General features: G+C 41.8%; 1 protein-coding gene across 12 annotated transcripts in view; it reads left to right on the top strand.

The window, feature by feature from the left end:
- Positions 1–17539, top strand: part of FARS2 (phenylalanyl-tRNA synthetase 2, mitochondrial) — a 732018-nt gene that overhangs the window by 238531 nt on the left and 475948 nt on the right. For all 12 annotated transcript variants that reach the window (XM_033934773.1, XM_033934769.1, XM_033934766.1 and 9 more), the window contains one exon: positions 14346–14505. In XM_033934773.1, the coding sequence (XP_033790664.1) occupies positions 14346–14505 (160 nt within the window). The remainder of the gene's footprint in view (positions 1–14345; positions 14506–17539) is intronic.

Genomic DNA, 17539 nt, shown 5'->3' with positions numbered 1-17539 from the left:
GTGAATAATTATTTGGGTATGTCTTAATATGCAAATATTAATATCTAGGGAGAGATGTGTGTGTATGAGAGACATATGCCTGCCTTTGTCCCTTTCTGTGTTTATACCTGAATTCTCTTTTTCAGCAGCTTCCTGATCTAATTTGGTCTGTTTGTTTGATGCCTCCTTATTTACAAGGTAGTGTGAATTCTTTTGAATGCCTAATTCCCTGGAGATAGTCTTTGTGATCTCTTTTATTGCTTCTGAACACTGTTCTTATAACTCGCAAAGTAAACCTAAAAGGTAGGGAGACATCCTGCCTATTTACACTGCCATCACCAGGAATCAGACCAAGGTTAGAGCTGTCTGCAGTATTTTACAGAGGCCTTAAATTAACTTTGGATAAGCCCTGAAGCTTGTTAGACTAACATTCTGGTCCTGAATAGCACAAAGTCATTTGAATAATTTCCTTTGCCAGATTTTGAGGATTCAGCAACTATTCCAGATTGGCTCTGGCATCTATCATCCACTAGAAGCACATCTTGTAAATCTGGTGTGGTGGTGACCACCAATTTAGGAACAAGGACTTCATAGGAACCAAATGGAGAATAGTTGCCATGGAAACCAGCACCTGCATATCTCAGGCATTAGATGCCATCTTCATCTCAAGGTCTCATATCTGAACTTGGAGCTGTAGCTTTCACTGCTTAGACAGGAGCACCTTCTTCATAAGGGTATTGACAAGGAAGTCCATCTACTCTGCATTGTGAGGACTCTAATTTGTCCTTCTGAAGACTGTCTACCAAACCCAAGGACCTCGGCAAATGTACTTTGTGAATGATAGCTTATGCACTGTGTGAATGACTCTTCCTTTCCATCTTTATTCTGATCAGCCAAATTTCCAAATAAAAAGGGTCCATAGCATACTCTCTCTCTCTCTCTCTGCAGTGCCATTGCCACTAACTTTGGCCCTTGATTTTCTCAAATATCAGAGCTGAAACTGATATGCTGCTCCAAGACGTCAAACCTTAGGTATTTTTGATGTGGATGTTAGTTTGGAATGTGTAAATATACTTCCTTGAGAGTCAGTGGTATAAGATATCCCCTCGCATTCAGCACTGAAATAACCAAGCCCCTCAGTTTGTGTTCTGGAAGTTTCTCAGACCTCATCTCAACCATTTCCTTCACTATCTTTTCTAAATCTCCAAATAGCAACTTTCTCAAAAAGGGAAGCCTGTTAAGCTGTATCATCAAGATAGTATCCACAGACTAATTACACAACCACAAAAGTTAACACTTGTGATAGACTTGTCAGCTGTCCTAATAAGATTTACAAGATACTAGGTACAAATCATGCCAGTTTCATGTGCACCATCTGCTTTTAAATTCTGATCCTCCTCCTCATTTCTATAGCTCTGCCAGACGTAAACAGTGTTATACATTAAACATGTAAGAGACAATTCCTGTTTGATAGAGCTTACAGTCTAATCAAAACAGGACAAATAGGGATTGGGAAATTTCTCACAGAGGGAATGATAAGACAGCCATTGGCAAGAGGAGTTAAACACAGCCTCGAAAAAGTGGGCTTTTAGCCTAGAATTGAACATACAGAGACGGAGCTCGAACTAATGACTCAGGCAGTCTTTTTCAGACTTATGGTTCAGCAAAATAGAAGGGGCAGAGTCTGGAGATAGCAGTAGAGGAGAAGGGTACAGATAAGAGACACTTACCCGATGAACGGAGTTCCTGGGGAGGAGTATAGGGAGAGATAAGAGAGAAGAAATACTGAGGAACTGCAGAGTGAATGCACTGTAAGTCAGTAAGAAGAGTTTGAACTGTATGCGGAAATGGATAGGGAGCCATCCTCCAAAGTTTCCTCTGCGCATTGAATCCAGTGCAAACAAACCCTAGACATATATAGGTCTTGTACACAGGTGCATGAAGGCAGCAGAGCTTGGGGAGACAGAAAGATGGCCCCCTGCATATCCATACTTTCAAGAGACAAAGCGGGCTTTTGGACCTGAGAAAATGGTAAATGAGCTCTATGGCTATCTCCACATAGCTATGTGTACCCCCTATATCTTTGCTGCATTGGTCCCAACATGATTGGACCCTGCAGGAGAAATCAGTCCCTGCTCAACAACATCTCACAAAAGATGTCCTGCACTGGCCTAAGTCAACACCACTCTACTCCCAGTTCTCACCACCCTTTTACGTGAGGAGCAGCTGTAGTCTCCCTACTCCTTGTCCAAGCTGTTCATTGAATCTCTTGTTTTCATTATAAAGTATAGAGAGGAGAAAGAACTGAAATAGTAGGGGGTGAGAACAAATTACCGGTAAGTCTACTTACGTCCGGTTGGTATGGGAGGGATTTGAATTCCTCCAAGTTCACCATTAGTTTTCATATTCCCTGCAAAATCTGGATGTCTGTCCAACTGTCTGAACTCTTTTGGGTGGTTTGTTCTCCAACTAGGTTCAGGAGTTACTTCACTAGACCAGTCTTCAATACACAGAGAATACTGGTGAGCTAGTGCTGCACAGAACCTTTTATACAGCTCATAGCTCTCTATCTCCATATTCTGGCTGAGGGTTGTAACCCATACATTCTGGACTGGTCTGGTGGGATGAAAAGGAAGCATTTTTACTTTCCATCCTAAAGACTGTTTTTTTGTTCACATTTGGCAATGTTAATTGCATTAAATCTCAAATTTTGTTAGAATTAACATGCTAGCTTATATAGTGTTTACTCTCCTTGTTTGGTGTGTTGCTTTACAGTCAGTTTGAAGGATACTAAAAAAAACATTTCGGACACATCTATGTTAACATATTTTCAGCACTAGTCTGCGAGATCTGATATTACCAGATCTATCCAAAAGCTTAAACTATCTTTCCCCTCGTTAAAAGGTATTATCGATATTGGAAAATTAGGGAAATCTCTTTATTTTAAAATCACTGAGCTTTGGAATAACTTTCCCGGCCAGCTGCGTATTCTGGGCTTCTTCCAATTATTTCGAAAACATCTGAAAACTTGGCTATTTTCAAAAATGTAAATTTTGCTGCTCTCTGTATAACCACTAATTCTTATATTTTCCTTTCTTTAAAATTTTTTGTAAATTGTGCCGAGCTCTATCTTTATAGAGCAGATGCGGTATATAAGCTTAAGGTTTAGTTTAGTTTTAGTTTAGATTTGGTAAAGCTGAAGCAGTTACAGCTCCTGTTAAAGCTGTTTCTCAAACTAGGAGGCCTCTTGTGTGGATTTTGCAAACTTTTCCCATTTTTTTAACAGACAGCCAATTGAGATTTAATCGTATCTTGGATTTCAGCAGGTATGATTAATTTGCATAGATATGTATTTCTTAATGGAACTCACTTGTCACTCTGAGAGATGCACACTTAAGTCCCTGTAATTACTGTTCTACACCCCTTCCTTTTTAGTGGAGCTGCATCCTCTTGATGTACTGTTTGTTGCTGCTGAGCTCTGGCCTATTGATTTCACAGCCCTTCATTAATTGATGTGAAATAGAAAGAGACCCATTTAGTTTAAGGAGACACAAATGTGGTATTTATGTGACTGGAGCATGCTTACAACTCTTGCTGTAAGAAACTGGAGAATTTCTTTGTTACATATGGGGAGGCGTATAACTAGGTGTTAAATTTAAAAGGTGCCTAGATGCAGCATGCTGAGCATGAATTTGATAATGGTGTCCGGTGGTGTAGCGAGGGTGGGAAGCACTTGGGTGGTGGTGTCCCTTGCTCTCTTCTCTGGCCCCCTACTCCTTCCCTGCCCCCTTGCCATGCTCGCGCCCCTTCCCTCGTATCCCTTTAACTTTGCCGGTGCGAGCAGCATCTCCAACCTGCTGCCCGTGTCGGCCTCGGCTCTCCCTCTGATGTCACTTCCTGGTCCCGCGACCAGAAGGCGATCCGAATCCGGCACAAGCAGCAGGTTGGAGCTGCTACTTGCACCAGCGAAGAGTTAGAGGTGTGTGCGTGGCAGGGGAGGACTGAAGGGGGGAGCGGAGAGGTGCCAGTGCCCCCACCAAGATGGCGCCCAGGGTGGTCCCCCCCCTTACTACACCAATGATGCTGTCTGAGCTCCAAGATTCCATTATAGAATATTAGTGTAAATCAGGATGTATGTGCCTACAGTTAGACATGCTTATTTATCCTATGTCAGTGGATGGATTATGACCAACAAAACCATTCAGTAATAAAGGAAGCCAACCTAAGGACTTGGATCTCTATGCAGTTAGCTATATGCATTATATGGAGAAAAGACCTCAGTGTCATTGGGGATATAAGGAAAAAAACCTAATATCCGAAGGACTATACCAGGGGTCTCAAAGTCCCTCCTTGAGGGCCGCAATCCAGTCGTGTTTTCAGGATTTCCCCAATGAATATGCATGAGATTTATGTGCATGCACTGCTTTCAATGCATATTCATTGGGGAAATCCTGAAAATCTGACTGGATTGCGGCCCTCAAAGAGGGACTTTGAGATCCCTGGACTATACTGTTTCAAATCAAAATTGAAACAGGAGCACACATCCAAGGTCTAAAAAACTCCATTTGAATGGATAATTCAAATATTAAAAAAAAAACAAAAACATATATTCAGTGTTTCAAGCAACTGTTCATATAGAGATCAAGAAAACTTTATCATTGAATAAGTGGATGGATTATGCCACCGAGTCAGCCACTGACTCAGAGCAACACGCCAGTGAGGAATCTTGTGATGGTTCACGGCAGAGTACAGGAGTGGTTTGTCATTGCCTTCTCCTGCACAGTCTGTGATTCCACTATGTTGCTGCCGCCCAATATAGGGTCCCTCCAGGCCCGACCCTTCTTAGCTTCCGATAGTAAGAGCGGACCTACTCAGCGGACCTACTCAGCGGACCTAGCCAGGCCGTAGGCTATCCCATGTCAGTAGCAGGTGTAAATGTGTGTCTATGCACTTCCCATGCTCTGCCCACATATACACCCCCCTAACAAATTGCATGTATCAGTTCTAGAATAATGCTGAACAAAACCAGAACACTTAAGCATTTCAGAGCACACTTACCTTCATAAGTGCTAATATTCTGTAATTTTAGCACACAAATGGTGCATAATTTTAGGTGCTAAGTTAACTCCTGATCTTAAGGCTCACAATCGGTTGCAATTCGTTCACTCTTTGATGCTCCACAGTCAACAGCCTCGAGATGCAGCTTTTTGACCTTTCTGTCAGAGAGCTTGCTACTAAAGCAGATTTTGTCCAGTTACAAGTTGATACTAGCTGTGAGAAGACATCATTGCAAAACAAGATACAGTAGAATCCCGGCACACTTATCCAACTGGCAAAGAAACATCACCAGTAAAAAAAAAAAAATTGTCCCTGAAGCAGCAGTCCTGAGCTGCAAACTCCCCTCTCTCCAGCCCCAGAGCAGCGTCAGCGGTCCTGAGCCTTAAGCCTCCCTCCCTCTAGCCCCAAAGCATTGGCAGCAGTCCTGAGCCACAAACCCCCATCCCTCCCTCCCAGCCTTGAAGCAGCAGCAGTGGTCCTGAGCCGCAAACCCCTACTCCCTCCCTCACTTACCAAAGCAACAGAGGCAGCACTGAAAACAGGCTGCTCGCAGCCAGTCCCAGCAGGGCCTTTCATCTGACGTATCACTTCCAACGCGGCAGAGGTAAGGCCCTGCCAGGGCTGGCCGCATGCAGCCTGATTTCAGCGCTGTCTCTACTGACCGGCTGCTGCTGCTGCTTCGGTAAGTGAGGGGTGTCCAGGAGGCCAGGGCTACGCAGAGGGAGGGAGGGCAGTCGGGGGAGGTGGACCTAAGTATGTGTTGGGGGAGGGTCCAGCAGGGTGCAGGGGAGGGTGATGGATGGGTACTGGACCTATAAGTGGGTGGAGAAGGGGGGAGAGAAAGTGACCCAAAAGAAGGGAAGAAAAGATGCTGAACTTAACAGAGTGAGGTACAATACACAGGAATCTTTTTTTTTATTGCAGAGCTGTCCAGAGACAGCAGCTGCTATGATCCTAAGTCCATACTGATGCAGTTGCTTATCATTACTCTCTGAAAAGCTCATCCTTTAAGCTGATTGTGCTTGGATTTCAGCAGGTTTGTTGTACCGAAGCCTTTGGCGCCATTTTGCCTTGAGACAACTCGTGTTCGGTTTCCCTGCACAACTTCCCTGCCTTCATCCAGTGCTTGCTCCTGAGGAAGGGGATCATTTCCCTGAAACGGAGCTCTGTTGAGCAATGGACTTTTCATTTCAAGAGCGTGCTCAATTGCCTTATATAGCTAAGTACTAATTTTGGTGCTTTCTTTATAATTTGTGTCAATCTGTTTGGAAGCAGTGGATGTTAAGGGAGCCTACAAGAACTTTGGATTCTATAATTAATGTCTTGATCTCATCGTATGCATCTTTAATAATTACCTTTGCTTATTGGGAGTGATAGTGGTGCCATCTTTATTAAAGAAAAAAGATTTAGGAAAAAAAAAAACTTTTTTTTTTTTTTTCTAATCAATTTGATTAACAATTAGAGCACCTAGCACTTAGTACCAATTTTTCACTGGATTTTACATTGGTTGCACGAGGTCCGAGGATGTGTCACACTTGAGTACCCTTCTGGGTAACATTTGCTCACGACTCTCATTACAGGCTTGTCCTGATTGAAGAGGAGTGAATACTGAGGACCTCTAATAACCTCTTAATAATAAGTTTTATTTTTAATCCAGCACTTGATTATATGCCATTTGGATAGCTTTGATTTCTCAGTGGTAATAAACTATTTATAGGAAGTTTTTTTGCTATTTTTTATTTATTCACATTGTTCTTCTTTTGTGGGTTCTACTGTTTAAAATAGTTTTAAGTGATGGCAGTACATCCAGGCAGCAATGTAGGGCAAGCAATTTGAGACTCGGGCTTGAATTCCTGTAGAGATTTCAGATGTAGAGAGGTAGATCTGTGAGTCATCAACATAGAGATGTCTCTGAAAACCACAGAAGGAGATCAGAGCACCAAGAGAATAGATGGAGAAGAGGACCCAGGACAGAGCCCTGGGGTACTCCGATCAATGTGGGAGAGCAGTGGAGGAGGATCCACCATTGCTTACGCTGAAGGTGCAATGTGAGACATAGATAGAGAACCAGGAAAGAACGGGGCCCTAGAATCCAAGTGAGGACAACGTGTTAAACAGTTGCATTGGAGACTTTGACAAGGGCAGTTTCAGTGGAGTGCAGGTGGCGAAAGCCTGATTGGAGTGGGTCAAGAATGGCTAGGGATGATAGAAAGTCCAGGCAGAAGCAGAGAACAGCATGTTTGAGTAGATTGGATAAGACAGGGAGGAGGGAGATTGGTCCATATTTCTGAAGGAACTCAAATTAGACCCCTAGTATGTGTCAAGTTAGGATAATAACTTGTAACGTAAACTTGTGCTGAAATTGTGGCAGATCCGGTGCAAATCGTAACCTGTGAACTGTATACTATGTATGTTTAACCTGTAACCCGTTCTGAGCTCTTTGGGGACAATGGTATAGAAAATGAAATAAATAAATATTTATTTATTCTTCTGTTTATATATCTATTTGGCACATATTTGTAGCTGACGCTTTTGTTTTTGGTTTGCATACGCACACTTTTGTGGCATGTGTCCAGCAAACTCCACAGGTTTACCATGCATAAAATTTGCATGCAGTTAATTTCTTGCATGATGCAGTATTTATGTGCAACAGAAGCCAATCTTATTACATACAAAACTATTATACTAAGATCTCAAAACCTAGATCTTCAGCTTCCTGAGGAACATATGAGACTTTTTGACATTATGATTGCTACAGCGGTCCATTTAATTGTTTGATTGGAAAAATAATTCTCTACTAAACACTAATGAGTGGTAGAACTATATACTGTATGTACCGTCAGAAAATATTAAGATATTATAGTGTCTGAAAATCATGCCCATTCATGATTTAGGAAAACATGGGCTCGTCTAAAAACTCAACTGTTCCTAAAGTATCTAGACAACTGACCCACTCATCTTCTTTCTCCTCCATAGTGATTCCTCTGTCCTATTAATCTCTTTCTCCTCAACAACGCATTTCCGGTCCTATTAACTCTCCTCTTCCCCCCTCTTAAATTCAATCAATTTGTACTTCGCTTAATCTATTGTAAACCACATAGAATTTAACGGTATTGCGGTATATAAACTGTTATTATTATTATATAATTATTGTGATAATGTACTGTATAACTTTTTTTCCTTGCTTGCTATTATAATAATTTGCCATTATAATCTTTGAGAATTGCATTTATTCTTGCAATATTCAACCCAGTGTACATAATCTGTTAAAATTTATGTTTGTTAATTCCTAATTTCTTGAATAATCAATAAAGACAGTATATATATATATATATAAAAGAAGCCAGTGAACCTTTCTGCATGAGCCCCCTGGTTTTGCAAAGGATGACAGCAAACAAAAATGTAGACTTTCTGGGGACAGAAATGCCTTGTGTTCTTGGTAGGAGGGCAAACAAGGAAAGATACATAGGTGTGTTTGTGTGTGTGTAAATGTATAGATACAGAGTGATATAAAAATTTTCTCTCATTGCTAATGTATGCAAGGGTAGTGAAGTCAGCAGCAACAGAGAATAAGAAGTTGGTGGTCAGATTAAGGGACTCTCAGGTTAGGTTAAGAAAGGAGAGAGAAGGTTGAAGATAGCAATGAAGAGTAGAGAAGAAGAGACAAGAGAAACATGGGGCCTGATATTCAAAGTGAGGTATACTTTTGCTAGTAGATAGCAAATAAATAGCCAACTTATATTTTGAGCCCTTATATGGATAAAATCTGTCAACTAGTTTAAATGATCGGATTTTAGTCGTATAAGAAGGCCTGAACTGGGGAGAAGTGATGTGCAGCTAGCAGATAGGCATTTACAGGGCAATGCTATAAATGAGTGTCTCAAGGTGCACATCACTTACATGCATCAAATACACCATTGATTGATAGTTGGTCACCTATGTACATTAAACGCTATTCTATAAGGTAGAATCTAAAGGCTCCTTTAACTAAGGCGCGCTAGTGTTTTTAGCGCACGCAGCAGATTAGCGTACATTAACCCCGTGCTACGCACCTAGAACTAACGCCAGCTCAATGCTGGCGTTAGCATCTAGCCCGCGCGGCATTGTAGCACGCGCTACTCTGCACGTTAATGCCCTAACGCAGCTTAGTAAAAGGAGCCCTAAGTGACATAAAATTTAAGTGGAAGAGGAGTGTACATGTGGACAGGCCATGGGCACATCTCAGTTATGTTTAGCTAGCACAGATTTTTCCGCACTGGCTATTTTAACATGCATTAGAGGTTATGTCTAATGCACAGTAAAGCCTATACTAGCTGCTTAAAAGAGCTTCGTGAAAGAGCTGCTTAGCTCCATATAAAAAAATTAAAATAGTATAATATATAAAACAAGGCACACTTTTATGGTGATGGAATATCAAATCATTTTATATATACATATATAATGTGTGTGTGTATCAGAAGCATATATACTGAATAGAGTGCATGGTGCAGTGGAGTGTGTGGTGCAGTGGTTAGAGCCACAGCCTCAGCACCCTGAGGTTGTGGGTTCAAATCCCACACTGCTCCTTGTGACCCTGGGCAAGCCACTTAATCTCCCATTGCCCCCAGTACATTAGATAGAGTGTGAGCTCACCGGGACAGATAGGGAAAATGTTTGAGTCCCTGAATGTAAACCACTTAGACTATAAGTAGTATAGTCTAAGTAGCTTAAATAAATAAAATAAACAGATGTCCTTGCCCCAAAACTATACCTACCAAACTATGTAGAGAATAAGTGAACTCTAGTACCTAAAAATAGACTTGTTATGCAACTTCTTTTAGCTATTAGAAGAGCAGAAGCAAGACAGTAGAAGCCACCGGGGAGACCACAGTGCACAAAGTGGATCACCAGAAAAGAGAAATGATGTCATTAAAGGAAAGGATGATGCTCCTACAAGGATACTGTAATAAATACACAGTCCCGTTTTTCTAAGAAAATGCAAGAATAATTTGGCCCAACAGAGGAGCATAGATGCAGAGAATAAAGAAATCAAAATACATCTGAAAATATATTTAAGTTAATTTACACAGAAATAACAAGGCATCACTCAGTGTGTCAGACTGTAAATGGATTTATGCTGATGGTTGTATAATCTATACCAGTGGCTCCCGACCCTGTCCTGGAGGACCCACCAGCAAGTCAGGTTTTCGGGATAGCCCTAATGAATATGCAAGAGAGAGATTTACATATAATGGAGGTGACAGGCATGCAAATCTGCACCATGCATATTCATCAGGGCTATCCTGACAATCTGAGTGGCTGGTGATCCTACAGGAGAGGGTTGGGAACCACTGATGTATACTGAAAAAGTATCTTTGTATACAGAGTAAATTATATAGTTGATGTGCAATATTTTAAAGGAATATATAGAGTAATCAGAAACATATAGCATTACAAGTATGAACACATGGAATACAAAACTTTGTAATGGTGTAAATATGTGCATTGGCATTTACATGGGGCAGGTCCAGTTCTGGGAGCATATTTATAAAAATACTTAAGACACCCATATAAGAACATAAGAATAACCTTACTGGGTCAGACCAATAGTCCATTTAGCCCAGTGGAGGCCAATCCAAGTAACAAATACCTGGCAAAAACCCAAACAGAAATAGCTTTCCATGCTACCAATCCAGGGCAAGAAGTGACTTCCCCTATGTCTATCTCAATAGCAGACTATTGACTTTTCTTCCAGGAACTTGTCCAAACCTTTTTTTAAAACCAGCTACATTAACCTCTCTCACCATATCCTCTGGCAATGCGTTCCAGAGCTTAACTATTCTCTGAATGAAAAAATATTTCCTCCTAGTCTTTTTAAAAGTATTTCCCTGTAACTTTGAGTATCCCCTAGTCGTTGTTAATCTTGATGCAGTAAAAAATTGATCCACTTGTACTCATTCTACACCACTCAGGATTTTGTAGACTTTAATTATTTTTGTAGACTTCCCTCAGCTGCTTTTTTTCCAAGCTGAAAAGCCCTAACCTCTTTAGACTTTCCTCATACGAGAGAAACTCTATCCCCTTTATTATCTTGGTCGCTCTTATTTGAACCTTTTCTAGTGCAGCTATATCTTTTTTGAGATAAGGAGACCAGAACTGAATGCAATACTCGAGGTGAGGTCTCACCATTGAGTGATATAGAGGCATTATAACATTGTCTTGTTCAGGGCTACCCAGGTCTGGTCCTTGAGATCTACTGGCAGGCCAGGTTTTCAGGATATCCACAATGAACATGCATGAGAGAGATTTGCATACCGAGAAGGCAGTGCAAGCAAATCTCTCTCACGCATATTCATTGTGGATATCCTGAAAACCTGGCCTGACAGTAGATTTCAAGGACCAGACTTGGGCAGCCCTGATCTTGTTTATCATTCTTTTTCTTAATAATTCCTAGCATCTTGTTTGCTTTCTTGGCTGCCGCCGCACATTGATGACACCAAGATCTTTTTTTGAACGCTAACCCCCAAGGTGGTGGTAACTATGATTTGGATTATTCTTCCCAATGTGCATCACTTTGCATTTGTCCACATTAAATTTCATCTGCCATTTGGACACCCTGTCATCCAATTTCCTAAGTTCTTCGAGCAATTTTTCGTAGTCTGCATGCATTTTAACAACTTTGAACAGTTTATTATCATCTGCAACTTTAATCACCTCACTCATAGTTCCAATTTCCAGATCATTTCTAAATAAGTTAAATAGCACCTGTCCCAGTACAGATCCCTGCGGGATACCACTATTTACCCTCCTCCATTGAGAAAAATTGCCTTTGTTTTCTGTCCATTAACCAAGTCTTAATCCACAATTCAGCATTGCCTCCTATCCCATGACACTTTAATTTTCTCAGGAGCCTCTCATGGGGAACTTTATCAAAAGCTTTCTGGAAATCTAGATACACTACATCAACTGGCTCGCTTTTATGCATGTTTATTCATACCTTCAAAGGAGTCAAGCAGATTGGTGAGGCAAGACCTCCCTATGGCTAAACCCATACTGACTCTCTCATTAAATCATGTTTGCCTACAAACATGTTCCACAATTTTATTTTTTATAATTGTTTCCACTATTTTGCCAGGCACCAAAGGATTGAATCAGGCTTCAAGTAGACACATTTTTGGACTTCTTACTTAGGTGCTTTCTTATGAGCCCTCCAGCAACAGGGAAATACCACAATGTACCTGAATGTAACTCACCTTGAACAATTATTGATAAATCTAATCTAATCTAATCTAATCTTCGGAGCTTGACTCGGTTTACAAATAGTCAGGAGACTAGAATGTAACATAAATGATGTACAATAGAGTAGAGTGTTTAAATTAAAAAATATTATAAAATAGAACTTGCATTGTTATCAGTTAATTAATTCTTCAGGTAAACTTTTAAAATATTGTGAAAAAGCAAAATTTTTAAAGTTTTCCAAAATAATTGTAGTTGGCCTATCATTCCAATAGGACCCAGTAGTCCGTTCCAAATCTCTTGAATGTATAGGATTGACAAAATTTCCCAGTTGACTTAATTCCCTTAAGAGAGGGAAACAATAGCTTATACTTCTGTGTGTTCCTCGTAAAGCAGGATCTGTATGTATTCCAACATGAAAGGAATCCAAAGGTCAAATATTCCATAAAGAAGTTTAAAAATGATGCTTGCGCATTTAAATTAAATCCTGTAACAGACAGGTAGCCAATGAAGCTTTCTCAGTAAAGGAAAAACATGATCGAACTTTCGTTTTCCAAAAATGAAGATCGGGGCAAGAGGGAGCCCAAGCCCTCTTGCCCCGCGATCCCCAACCTCCCCCCCACCCCCCCCCCCGCCGAGTCCGATGGGGTCAGGAGGGAGCCCAAGCCCTCCTGTCCCTGCAATTTCCAATCCCCCTCCCCCCCACGATAAGGCCAGGAGGAAGCACAAGCCCTCCTGGCCCAGCAACACCCCCTAACCCCCTCCCGCCACTAAAATATGGGCAGGAGGGATCCCAGGCCCTCCTGCCCTCAATGCAACCCCCCCATGACCGACCCCCTTCGGGACCCCCCCACCCACCCCCAATCCCACCCCCATACCTTGAAATTGTTGGATGGACAGTGCCAAGCCCGCCCGTCCGGCAGGCCAGCCAGCTCAGGAATGGGGCCGGATTGGCCCAGGAAGCTCAAACCCCGCCCACAGGTGAGGCCTGAGGCACCTGGGCCAACCAGAATAGGCCCAGGAGCCTTAGGCTTCTCCTGTGGGCGGGGCCTTAAGCACATGTTTTGAGTCCAATTCTTTATATGTGAGTTTACAAACCATTGAACCCCTGAAGAATGCGTGTTCGCCGAAACACGGACCGTGTAGGGTCCGGTTGGATTTTTATCACAGTATTTTTTATCATTGTACTTTTTTAATTTAATTTTCATGGTTTTATATGTCAGTGTTTAATAAATTATCTCCAGAACATCTGTATCCACAGTTTTTGTTTTTGTTTTCATTGGTTAATTTACATAGTGACTATGTGGAGAAATAGTCTGTAGATATGTACCAACATGTAAGAATAAAAATATTTTTAAAAATTTCTTAAACGCTTTTACATCAGAATGATTCTTAATTTGTGGACATGCCTCGTATATCACTGCCACTGCTGGGGACCAATAGAAGACCAGTTTTAAGGTAGATTCAGAGAGGGAGAGATGTTGAACAGTGTACTAAGGGGAGAGACAACCAGATTATGCTGAGGAAGGAGTGGAGGTGGGGGAGAGAGATATTGGGAGGAGACAAAAAGGAATGCAACAACATGCTTAATTTTATTAGCCATGATTTTATTTAATCAACAATGCATCAATCACAGTGTTAGCAACAATTTACATATGCAGCCCTAGTTAAGACATGTTATTTTACTATTAACCCCAAGCCCAGTCACCTTATTAGTAACTGTCGTATTGTGTAATTTGGAATCTATGGTAAAATAGCACAAGTTAGTGATAAAATAACATCTTAACAGTAGCACATGATGATAACTTTCCCTCTTACCCCCTCTTCTATTAAACTGCGCAAGCAGTTTGTAGCACAGAGAGCCGCGCTGATTGGCCCGTGCTGCTCCCGACGCTCATAGGAACTCTATGAGCGTCGGGAACAGCGCAGGCCATTCAACAAGGCTCACCATGCTAAAAACTGCTATCGCAGTTTCTTAGAAGAGGGGGTTAGTGTTCATTTTCTTTCAAAGAAACTGAAAATATGAATGAATGATCACTTTTTTAAAAAAAACTTGAGAATATTCTGTGATGAAGTTCTTCTTCTTTGTTTAGTTATTTGGAGATGCACAAATTGAAGAAAACTATCAGTTGTTTGAACAAAGCCATCGTACAGCTCACAAGCAGGAGTCCCACACTATGGAGGCAGTGAAATTGGTAGAGTTCAACTTAAAGCAGACGCTTACGAAGCTCATCAGTCATCTCTTTGGTGAAAGTAGGTATCCTAAGGAATCATTCATCTATATAAAAAATGGCCAGTTAGTGGCACTTTGGCCTTCACTCACTCTTTCGTATATAAAAATGATAAGTCATACTTGGTGTCTTAAGTCATTGGGAATCTGTACTCTGACCCTTCCTGTAGCCAAGAAGAAACATGCCTTGCTCTGTCCCTCAAACTGGTGTAAGGTATCAAATGTCTGGATCAGTCAGGAAATTAGAAGAGACAAAACACCAAATTCAGAGCTAGATAAGGTGGTGGAAAGATTAGGGTTACCATATGTCCAGGAAAACTCAGATAGGTCCTCTTTTTAGAGGACTGTCTGAGTGCCTGGACAGTTTTTTAAAAATGGGAGAGTCTGTCTGGGTTCAGCTGGCTCTCCCGACTATCCCACCTACCTTCTCTCCAGCTGCTGCATTGAATCTTCAGGCAGCCAGTGGCCTTGACAGCAAGGTGAGCCTACTGCCGTCAGCTGGCCCCAGAAGCTGCTTCTCTACAGGTCCTGCCTATGCGGGAACAGGAAGTTGCTGCAGGGAAACGGCTTCCAGGATAGGCTGATGACAGCAAACTTAATGCAGCTTCCGGGGAGGAGGTAGGTGGGTGAGTCAGATCCTGCTTGGTGGGGTGGGGGGGACTCTCAGATAATGTCTACCTAAGTCCTGTTGTGGTCAATTAGTTTTAGGGTGTACACTTCCTAACAGGATGAACTCCTGTCTCCTTCCTTTCTATTTCATTGGAATAGATATTTCTTTAACAGTAAATGAAATTATTGTCAAAGTGAAATAATAGAAAGCAGTTCATCTTATTGTGTCTCTCCCCACCCACCCCCAGCAAGTCAAGCATTTCTCCTCCTCTAACCGTCCTCCTTCTGCCGCCCTACCCCTGCGTGACCTGGAATCTTGATTCCACACAGGGCCCGTTACTGGCACTAACTTCAACGAAGAGCCTTTATGTCCACGCTCTCAGGAAGGCCCTTTCAGCTCCACCCACTTTGACACATTTGTGTCAGAGGGATGGTACCAACAGGGCCTCACAAAATGGATAGACTCGATGGCTCTGCATCAGTTAAGCTAGCGCTAGTACCGGGCTTTGTATGGACTCCGAACTCCCTGACAGGCAGTCGGAGGGTGGCAAAAGATGGAGTTCTTCATCGCTGGAGTTAGCTTGGTGTTGCCCAGACTCTAGGGCCACCCCGGCTGACCGGATTTCACCTTCCGGGTCAGCCGGGGTGGCCCCACAGTCTGGGCAACACCAAGCTAACTCCAGCAATGAAAAGCCCTCCCATCTACTGCCACCCTCCTGCTGCCTATCAGGGAGTCCGGACTCTATACAAGGCCAGTACTGGTGCTAGCTTAACTGACACAGAACCTTTTGAGTCTATCCGCTTGTGAGGACCTGTTGTTACAGCTCCTCTGACACAAACGTGATAAAGTGGGTGGAGCTGACAGGACCTTCCTGAGCGCATGGACGAGAAGGCTTTTTGGCAGAGGGAGGCAATACCGTTGGAGAAAGGGGACGGGAGACTCGCGCCTCGTACCCTCCACAAGCGGCTCGCATACCGTAACGCATGTTGAGAAACACTAGTCTACATCATATAGCACACGAGGGACAGACTTAAAGATCTCAATATGTATACTTTGGAGGAAAAGCGGGAGGGGGAGATATGATAGAGACATTTAAATATCTATGTGTCATAAATGTGCATAAAGCAAATCTCTTTCATTTGAAAGGAAGCTCCAGAATGAGAGGGCATAGGATGAAGTTAAGAGGTTATAGGCTCAGGAGTAATCTAAGAAAATATTTTTTTTACAGCAAGGGTGGTAGGTGCATTGAATAGTCTTCCAGTAGAGAAGGTGGAGACAAAGTCTCTGTCTGAGGTGAAGAAAGCATTGGACAGGCACATGGCATCTCTTAGGAAGAGGAGGAGATAGTGGATAGTGTGGAAGGGCAGACTGGATGGGCCATTTGGCCTTTATCTGCTGTCTTGTTTCTATGCCACTGGTAAAGATGTACCAAACATACTGAGAGGTGGAAGATGGCAGAGGAGAATTGAATGCTCTATAAAATTACATGAGAAGTAACACTGGACTCAATCTGGGATTTAGTTGCTGACCTAGCCAAGTCTGTTAAACCCCAGCTTTTGCAGCTGGAAAATAAAATTACTCTTCAAGAAAATGATATAAAAAATATAAAAGTTGAAATTGAGGAATCTAAGAACTCAATTGTGAATATACAACAGGAGTTAAAAGCATCAAAACAGCTTAATGAAGTAATGGTAAAAGATAACACAAGTTTGCGCAGAAAATTGGAAACTTTGGAGAACTTTTCTCGCAATAATAATCTCCGTTTGATTAACTTTCCTAAGATAGCCTCTGTGACACCTAGAGATATGTTGAAACGTTATTTAGTAGAGATTTTGGGTATTCCAGAGGATACATTACCACCATTTACTCAAGTATATTACTTACCAATGGAAACTACTAAATTACCACTTAAACAACAGGAGGATAGTCAACCACTTGATGTTTCAGCAATCTTGGAACTTTCGGACAGAGAGCTTGCATCTCCGGCAACATTGCTTCTTACGGTGGCTCTTGCACCAGATAAAAACTGGTTGCTTAGATTGTACTTCAGAAATAAAATGAAAGAATTTCTTGGACATAAAATATTAATGTTCCCAGATTTGGCAAGGGAAACTCAGAGAAGAAGGCGAGAATTTCTTTTGATGAAGCCAGGTGTTATATCTCTTGGAGGGACTTTTTTCCTACGACACCCTTGCAAATGTGTAATACAGTACCATATGAAGAAATATGTATTCTTTGAGCCATTCCAGTTGACAGCTTTTCTGGCAGGAACTCGACTGGATGAAGGGAAATCAAGCGAGGTGTATCTGAATAAATGATATCCTTTCTCAGCTAAGGGACTTTGTTTTCCTAATATTTGAATTGATATTTGTTAGTATCTGTTAATATCTCCGCCTTATCCTTCTTGGATCTAATTTAGAGGACTTGAGCTGAATTTAAGCTTAACA

The sequence above is a fragment of the Geotrypetes seraphini genome, chromosome 2, assembly GCF_902459505.1.
Source record: "Geotrypetes seraphini chromosome 2, aGeoSer1.1, whole genome shotgun sequence".
Classification (NCBI taxonomy): Eukaryota; Metazoa; Chordata; class Amphibia; order Gymnophiona; family Dermophiidae; genus Geotrypetes; species Geotrypetes seraphini.
This window is presented reverse-complemented; position numbering and strand designations above follow the sequence as displayed.